We start from the raw sequence: 8,936 nt of genomic DNA, 5'->3' as shown, positions 1-8,936 counted from the left end.
ATCTGAAGGGGATGGAAAGGAGATGAACAACTAAAAAGCTATGAACTTGAAGCATCTATGAACAGCCAGATCTGCCTCGCTCTCTCATGGATCCTCACTCGCCTCCCTTCCGCTCTCCGATTCTCCGTCGGCTGCCTCTGGAGCCCTCTCTTCGTCTTCGCCCTCTCCAACGCCATCATCACCGCCTTGATCGCCCAGTCCGGCCGCGGCGCCACGCAATCATCTGATTCCGATTCTGCTTCTCCACTGGGTCTGGGTTGGAGCTTTTCGATTGTGGCAAGATGAGCTCGAGTCTGCTTCTCTCAATGAAGACATGGTTGGAGTGTGGCAATTGATGATTTGTGCCCTGATTCTGCAACTGGTGTTTAGGGTTTCTGACAGCGCAACCTCTGCTAGAATTTACTAAGAGAAATGTAAGGGAAAAGGAAAAGGGTAAAGGAAGGGGAAAAGACAAAGTTACCCTCTGGTCCACCGGTGGACCGGTTTATAACTTGCCCACCCTAGTGGGCACCGAAGTAAGTTAGTAGTTCAAAATCATTTTAAAATAAATATTTCTTAAAATTAAAATTATGCAGTTAATTCTCTTCATGTGAGGGAATACTTTTTCCGATGAAGAAAAAAAAATGTGAGGGAATACTAAATTTTCCTGAAAAGTATTATGAAGTACAATTAATCGTGAACTCTCGTTTCAAAAAGAGTATTACACTATGTTTGGTATGAGAGAGGTTGAGAAGAGATTGAGGGAGAAGAGAGAGATAGGAGAGAGATGGGTTGTGTGTGGTTGTTTGGTTGTGTATTAATTAGGGGTGTACAAGGGACGGGTTGGGACGGGTTTTGGTTAACCCTAACCCGGCCCTAAATATTGATCGGTCAATTCGTAGACCCTAACCCGTCCCTAGACCCGAAGCAACCCGACATTATGCGGGTCCAATTTAGGACGGGTCTATGTAGGACGGGACCGGGTTGGCCTGAGGGACAATAAGTATAAGACTATTTGATACTAATTGTAAAATTTAAAGATAATAACATACTAAAAGAGTTATATGTTGGAACTATTTTTTAGAAGAAATAACTTGAAAGAATCCAATTCTTTCATAATCTATTGCACTTGAGAGGTTTACATTTTGTTTGATCATTTCTTCACTTGTCTCTCATATGCATAATACACACACATGATTTTCTCTTGTTAGAGCATGAAAGTGTCAATAGTTTGACCAACGTTTATTTAATTCATAATGTAAATGTTAAACCTTTTAATTTCATGTAAGTGGTAAGATAAATTTGAGCACCATGTATCACATTTTAATCATTATAACAAATTAAAATTTTATAAAATATATATGTGGGACGGGCCGGATGACCCGAGTGTCAACCCGAACCCGACCCTACCCGAAGTCAGGTAACTCAAAGATCAACCCGAACCGGTCTCTTTTAATGATCGGGCCGGGTTCAACCCGACCCTAAAGGCTTGGGCCGGGACGGGTTGGCGGGTAGGGCCGGGTCTTGTACACCCCTAGTATTAATGTAGGGGAGAGAGAGATAGAGGGTGAGTTTTTTTCCACTTTTTACCCTCTTCGCGTTTTGCGAAGAGATTCTAGCTGACACCTTTTTTTTTTTTTTACTTTAAGCGCCGGTAGTGGCGGTTCCAAACCGCCACTATTATTTTTTGTCCTTTTCTTAGCATTTAGTGGCGGTTCTGAACCGCCACTATCTGCTTTCTGACACCTTTCTTATAAAAAAATATTATTTTAATCAAAAGTTAATTTTTCTCTCTCTTTCACCTCATTATTTCTCATCTCTCTCTCCTTTATCTCTACCATATCAAACAACCTCTAAATCTACTCTATCTCTTACCTATTTCTCTAATATCTCTTCTCTATCTCTCTCTTCACAACCAAACATAGTGTTAGTGTCCTGATAAGTTTTATTAATTTACTGATAATTTATAACAGATTTAAGCCACTTGGTTTCGGTTAGACCACACAAGTCACAACCTCTTGCTGTTGACTCAGTTCTCACCATTGACAGACTTTGGAGTTTCTTTGATAACTTGTCGTTCTCTTTGGTTCCTATCATCATTTTCAAGTTCTTGCATGTACCGCAGTTACTGAAGTTATCATGATGTCTTCCTTCACTTGTGATTGGACTTATGATGTCTTCCTCAATTTTAGAGGGGAAGATACCCGGAATAACTTCACTGGTAGTCTCTACAACTCTTTGGATCAAAAAGGAATCCACACCTTCTTGGATGATGAAGAGCTTAGAAAAGGGGAAGAAATCAGGCCAGCTCTTGTCAAAGCCATCATAGAATCTAGGACTGCCATCATGGTGTTCTCTGAAAACTATGCAGAGTCCACATTTTGTTTGGATGAACTTGTCACGATCCTTGAGCACTTAAAAGCACAAGGTCGATTAGTTTGGCCAATCTTTTATGATGTTGATCCGTCAAAAGTCCGGCATCAGACTGGGAGTTATGCACAAGCTTTGGCAAAACATGAGGAAAGGTTCAAATATGACAAGGGCAAGGTTCAGAAATGGAGGAAGGCTTTATATGAAGCAGCTAACCTAAGTGGCTGGCACTTCAAACAGGGGTAATTCACATCATCCTTTTATTATATATGTATTATGTCGTTTCATTACCTTTATTTTTATTCTCTGCCTTGTAATTTCCATATCAATATTCAAGGAAAAAGAAATAATACATGAAAAATGAATAAACATGAGAGATGATGAGTTACCATTCAGAAAGCATATAAGCACGAGTTTATGATTGAAGCAAATGAAATAAACATAACTATAATGCATTACTTTCTCTTAACATCATCTTTAACAATGTGCAGGTCTCAATCTGAATATAAATTTATTATAAGCATCGTTGATATGGTCTCCAAAAATCTCAATCACAGTCCTTTACATGTTGCTGATAACCCAGTTGGGCTAGAGTCTCCAGTGCTACAAGTGGAATCGCTTCTTCAGCTTGTGTCTTATGAGTGTGACAACATGGTAGGGATTTGTGGGATCGGTGGAATAGGTAAAACCACAATTGCTCGTGCTGTGTATAACAAGATTGCAGATCAATTTGATGGCTTGTGCTTTCTTGCCGATATTAGAGAAAAAGCAATTAATAACCATGGCCTTAAACAACTCCAAGAAACACTACTTTCTGATATTCTTGGAGAAGATGTTAAAATTAGAGACATCAATCATGGAATTCCACTGATAAAAAGGAAGCTCGGAAGAAAGAAGATTCTTTTGATTCTTGATGACGTGGACAAACTCAAGCAATTAAAGGCAGTTGCTGGGGGATATGATTGGTTTGGCAAAGGCAGCCGAATCATTATTACATCTAGAGACAAGCATTTGTTAGCTACTCATGGAGTGGCGCAGTTTTATGAGGTTAAAGAGTTAAACCAGAAACAAGCTCTTGAATTGTTCAGCTGGAATGCCTTCAAAAGTAACAAAGTTGATCCTAGTTATGAACATATTTTAGACCGTTTCCTTTCTTATGCCAGGGGCCTTCCTTTGGCTTTGGAAGTATTAGGTTCTAACTTGTATAGTAAAGGAGTTGATGAATGGAATTCTGCATTGGATAAATATAAACAAGTTCCTAATAGAGAGATTCATGAAATGCTGAAAATAAGTTATGATGGTTTGGAGGAAGATGAGAAGAAAGTTTTCCTTGACATTGCTTGTTACTTCAATAAATACAAAATATCATATGTCAAAGAAATTCTACATGTCCGTGGTTTTCATCCCAATTACAGTATTGGAGTTTTAATTGACAGATCTCTGATGAAGATTGATGAGTTGGGTTGTGTAAGAATGCATGATTTGATTAAGGACATGGGTAGAGAAATTGTTAAACAGGAATCATCTGAGCCTGGCGAACGTAGTAGGTTGTGGTTTGATGAGGACATCATTCATGTTTTGCAAGAAAATACAGTAAGTCTGCAATCATTCAACATGTTTTTTAATTTCTATAATCCATTACTTTCCTATTTAAAATTTCAATGAATAAGTTCAAGTTGACATGATTCTTAGACCTGCTTGTTTATAGCAATATGTTTACACAATTACTTGGCAGCAAGGCGTATAGTTTGTCAATTTCTTACTTACGCTTCGTGTTTGAAGGGAACCAATAAAATTGAAGTCATAATTTTGTACTCACACGAAGAGAAAAGAGTGCATTGGAATGGAAAAGCATTCAAGAAGATGAGAAATCTCAGGGTTCTTATTGTTGGAGATGCACACTTTTCTATTGCTCCCAAACATCTTCCCAATAGTTTACGAGTGCTAGACTGGAGTGGATATCCATCACCCTCTTTACCCTTTGATTTTCATCCCAAGGAACTCCTCATTCTCAGTTTGCCAAATAGCTGTCTTATATTGGACAAACCAATCAAGGCATGTATTTGTTTTTCTTGTTACTTTAATGTGTTTGTTATCCCTTTATTCTTTATATGTTAATATACCCCAAAGAAATTGTGATACCAATGCCTATGTTATTGTTTTGCAGATGTTTGACTCTCTGAGTTTCATGGATTTTGAAGAATGTAAATTCTTAAGACAAGTACCAGACCTTTCTGGAGTCCCAAAATTAAGGGCATTGTGCGTTGATAACTGCATAAATTTAATTGAAATCCATGATTCAGTTGGATTTCTTGATCAACTAATTCTGTTGAGTGCTCAAGGGTGCATCCAGCTTCATACTTTTGGACGTGCCATCAGGTTGCCATCTCTTGAGACTCTTGATCTTAGGTGGTGCACATGTCTTCAGAGATTTCCAGAAGTAGAAGGAATTATGGAAAATATTCGAGATGTTTATTTGGACCATACTGCCATACAAGAATTGCCATTTTCAATTCAAAATCTGATTGGGCTTGAACGACTGTACCTGCGCAGTTGTCAAAATCTCAAGCAGCTTCCAAGTATCATTCGATCGTTGCCTAAACTTGAGGTGATAACTAATCATGGACAAAGAGGGTGGAAATCATTTGAACCCATTAGAGGTCAAGAAGAAGTAAAATCAAAAGTGTTCCCACTTCCCCGTCTATGGCGCGGGAATTACATTACCAATGTGTATTATATATGTGTAAGCAGTGAAAATGTTATCCAAGGATATTTTGCACAGGTCAAAATTTGTCGGCCTATGGCATTGCCCCAACCACACAGGAGACCATCGGGTTCGTTTTGGTTTCGTAAAAGATTTCCTGCAGTCACTCTAATTTTTGAAGGGAAGCCTGACTTTCTTATGCACATTGAAGGAGCAGTGATAGATTTCAGGATTTGGGTGTTCCTCTATGGCTTTGACCAGTTTTCTTTTTCATCTACTTGTATAATTCCTGCAGCAAAGGTAACAATCACAGAACCTCTACATCTACTTGTTGATGTGAGGAATCTTCAATACAAATTTGAGCAAGGTGTTCGTGAAAAAGTATTTTCAGAGCATGAATGGTACCATGTTATGCTTTCCCACGAACTAAAATGCCACATGTATGATCATAAGCGTGTACCTTTAGGCCAAAACACAACCATAACAGTGACCATTCCACTCAAAAGCATTGATCCAGATACCTACACAGATGACATCATTTTCGGAAATCCAGGTCTTGGAATTGGAGCTAGACCACTTTTGACATGGCCCGATCAGCAAATAGGGGCTGGACCATTTATTAGTCCAATTTATAATTCAAGTCAAGCTGCGGTAAGTCCCAAGAAAAATTTAGTCAAACCAAAATGGATGCTGAGTTTAGCAGTAGAAACCGGAACTGAGTTTAGCAGTAGCAGTAGAAAAGATGAAGAAATAAATGCATGGGAAAGTGAAGGAGAATGAAGAGGAGAAAGGGAAAGTGTATGGTGTGGAAGTGAGGAAGGAAAGTGAAGGAGAGTGAAGAGGGAGTGAGGGGGTGAGAGTTAAATTGGTTGGGTGGTCAGTGGCGTGTTAAATTTAACACCTTTTTATTTAAGTATTCTTACTGTTTAGTTATTTCCATCGTTCTTGAATATTCCTTTTATTAAACTGATGCGACTTTCAGGGCTAATTAGTTACTAGATAAATTGTAATGTGTGAAAATGAAAAGGTACTCAGAAAATTAAGATTTGGTCTTCAATTTCTTTTGACATGACGTTATGATCAGCTTCAACATAGCATGGATTCCGCCATGAAGCTATTACTATAGTCCTTCCTGGCCTCATGCACAAGGTAGTTAATCTTCAATTCTCCCTCATCCACCTCCAATGTTTTTCCCACCATGGACCTCTTACATAAGGCGACCCACTGAATTTCCTGAAATGGTCACAAGAATGGGTGTTGAATTGTGTCTAAAAATTATGAAACATAGAAGGACAAGTTAAAGGATTATCCATTTACCGGTGAGCTAGTCATGCAAAAATTCAATGATAAATTAATTCTTTGACTGGTTGAAACTGCTGCTGATTGTAAATTCTTAAGACAAGTACCAGACCTTTCTGGAGTCCAAAAATTAAGGGCATTGTGCGTTGATAACTGCAGAAATTTAATTGAAATCCATGATGTTGTTGGATGTCTTGATAAACTAATTATGCTGAGTTCTTAAGGGTGCATCCAGCTCCGTACTATAGGACGTGCTATCAGGTTGCCATCTCTTGAGAATCTTGATCTCAGGCACTGTCAATGCCTTGAAAGTTTCCCTGAAGCCATAGGAACGATGGAAAATATTCTAGATGTTTATTTGGACCATACTGCCATACAAGAATGGCCATATTCAATTCAAAATCTGATTGGGACTGAACGACTGTAGCTGCACAGTTGTCCAAATCTCAAATGGCTTCCGAGTAGCATTCGATCATTGCCTAAAATTGAGGTGATCACTCTTTATGGATGAAGAGGATGGCAATTATTTGAACCTGTTACAGGTCAAGAAGTTGCTTTCCCCTCAAGGACGCGTTAATCACTTGTTCCCGTGTACCTATGCGTCTTCTATACGTGTAAGCAGTGAAAATGTATATTCTGCACAGGACAAAATTTTTTGGTCTATGGCATTGCTCCAACTGCACAGGGAATCATCAGGTTCGTTTTGGTTCAGATTTCCTGCAGTCACTCTAATGTTTGAAGGGATGTCTGATCTTTGTATTGACATTTATAGAGTAGTGATAGACTTCAGGTTTTGGGTGTTCCTCCATGCCTTTGGCCAGTTTCCGTTTTCATGTATGTATATAATTCCTGCAAAAAAGGGGACCGTATATCTACTACATCTCCATGTTGATGCGGCTGATTTACAATATAAATTTGAGCACGGTGTTGGTGAAGGAGTATTTTCAGAACATGAATGGTACATTGGTACCATGTTATGATTTCGCATGAACTAAAATCCCACATGCCATATGAGCTTAAGCATGTAACTTCGGGCCAAAACAGAACCATAACTGGGACTATTATACTCAAAAAGCATTAATCCAGAAACCTACGCAGAGAGGACATCATTTTTTGAAATCCAGGTTTTGGAACGAACCCACTTGTAGCTTGGCCTATCTGCTGCAAATGAAAACTGAATTTTCTCTCCCTAGGGCCTGGACAATGTTTCATCAACAATTTCGGAAATCCAGGTTCCGGAAGTCCAGGTCTCGGGAATCCAGAATTCGGAAATCTAGCATGAGGAACCATTTTAGAGAGCACAGCCCTTTCTCAATAATAGAGGAGAACTTGGATCTGTTGGTCTGATGATTTGAGTGTCATTTGTTTTGTTGGAAAGCTAACACATCAAGCCTTAAAATAGTGCTAACTGCTAATTCTGATTCAACTTACATGCCTATTAGAACAAGTTTTAATCTCAATTAAAAAAAGTTTTTGCATACTGATATGGTTCTGGCAGCAGTCACTTTTTCATGTGTAACTTGTAGTTATAAGATTACCATTTGTTAGAAACACTATAGACATAAATATTTCAATTGTCAACCCACAAAATTTCAGATTTTGACAAGTAGCGGTGTGGGGATGCTCCAATTACAATATTATCTTTAATCTTTCCAGTTTTTTGCTTATATTCCCTGTTAAATGGTTATCACAATCCAAATAGAATATAACTGATCTGTATCCAATCAGATCAGCTATATATAATTGTAATGAGTTCTACACACATTAAGTAACGAACACAGAGCTTCTGTCCAAAATAATAAGTAATGAACACAGAGAACTTCTCTTGCTTAGAGATTATTTCTGTCATTTTCTCTCTCTGAAAATATGTATTATATGTCAATGGTTTCCATGGTTGAAAATGGTCACATGTTTTTTTCTGTTTGTGATGAACATATTGACTATGAAGCGCTGGTCTTGAAATCCAAAAGCCGCATCAATAGAGAGAAACTGCAATTTATCTTTGAAAAGCTGCTGTGGATTTGAGGGGTAGAGCATATGAGTAAGACTTTCTGTCATATTTTACGTTTCATTTTATTCCTGCATATAATCAGTACAGCAACGTATCATTATTTTTTCTTTTTTATATGTTTCGTTTTTTTTGGTAATTAGATCACTAAGCCAGATGTTTGCCTTGCTCTATGCAAAGCCCCCCAGCAAATGCAATGAGAAAGTTTGATTCTTTTCTTGGTATTTTTTCTAGAAACTTGAAGGACTATTAGTATTAGAAATAAATAATTTTTTCATAAAAATTAGGTTTCTCATCTTACAACTTTTTTATTCAATTAGTAACTAACTTATTAATCTCATTCTCATTTGTGATCTTTTCATAGTACATTAATCTTAGTTAATAATTCCATTATTTAACATTGTAATTTCATAGTACCAATGCATATGTTATTGTTTTGCAGATGTTTGAGTCTTTTGAGTTTTATGGTCTATGGATTTTGAAGATTGTACATTCTTAAGAGTACCTGACCTTTCTGGACTCCCAAATTTAAGGGCATTGTGTGTTGATAACTGTAGAAATTTAATTGAAATCCAT

The 8,936-nt window shown here is 37.8% G+C and overlaps 1 protein-coding gene across 1 annotated transcript; it reads left to right on the top strand.

Moving 5' to 3' along the window:
- Positions 1-1,992: 1,992 nt before the first annotated feature.
- On the top strand, positions 1,993-6,125 carry LOC130738163 (disease resistance protein Roq1-like). Its single transcript, XM_057590085.1, has 4 exons — positions 1,993-2,591; positions 2,841-3,942; positions 4,132-4,404; positions 4,517-6,125. The coding sequence occupies exons 1-4, from the start codon at positions 2,119-2,121 to the stop codon at positions 5,831-5,833; spliced, it is 3,165 nt and encodes a 1,054-aa protein (XP_057446068.1). The 5' UTR covers positions 1,993-2,118; the 3' UTR covers positions 5,834-6,125.
- The last annotated feature ends 2,811 nt before the right edge of the window (positions 6,126-8,936 follow it).

This window comes from Lotus japonicus, chromosome 2, assembly GCF_012489685.1.
Source record: "Lotus japonicus ecotype B-129 chromosome 2, LjGifu_v1.2".
NCBI lineage: Eukaryota > Viridiplantae > Streptophyta > Magnoliopsida > Fabales > Fabaceae > Lotus > Lotus japonicus.
This window is presented reverse-complemented; position numbering and strand designations above follow the sequence as displayed.

Coding starts and splice junctions, on each gene's coding strand:
- LOC130738163 (XM_057590085.1), top strand. CDS start 2,119: ATGATGTCTTCCTTCACTTGTGATTGGACTTATGATGTCTTCCTCAAT. Junction 3,943..4,131: donor ATGTTTTGCAAGAAAATACA/GTAAGTCTGCAA, acceptor TCGTGTTTGAAG/GGAACCAATAAAATTGAAGT. Junction 4,405..4,516: donor TATTGGACAAACCAATCAAG/GCATGTATTTGT, acceptor ATTGTTTTGCAG/ATGTTTGACTCTCTGAGTTT.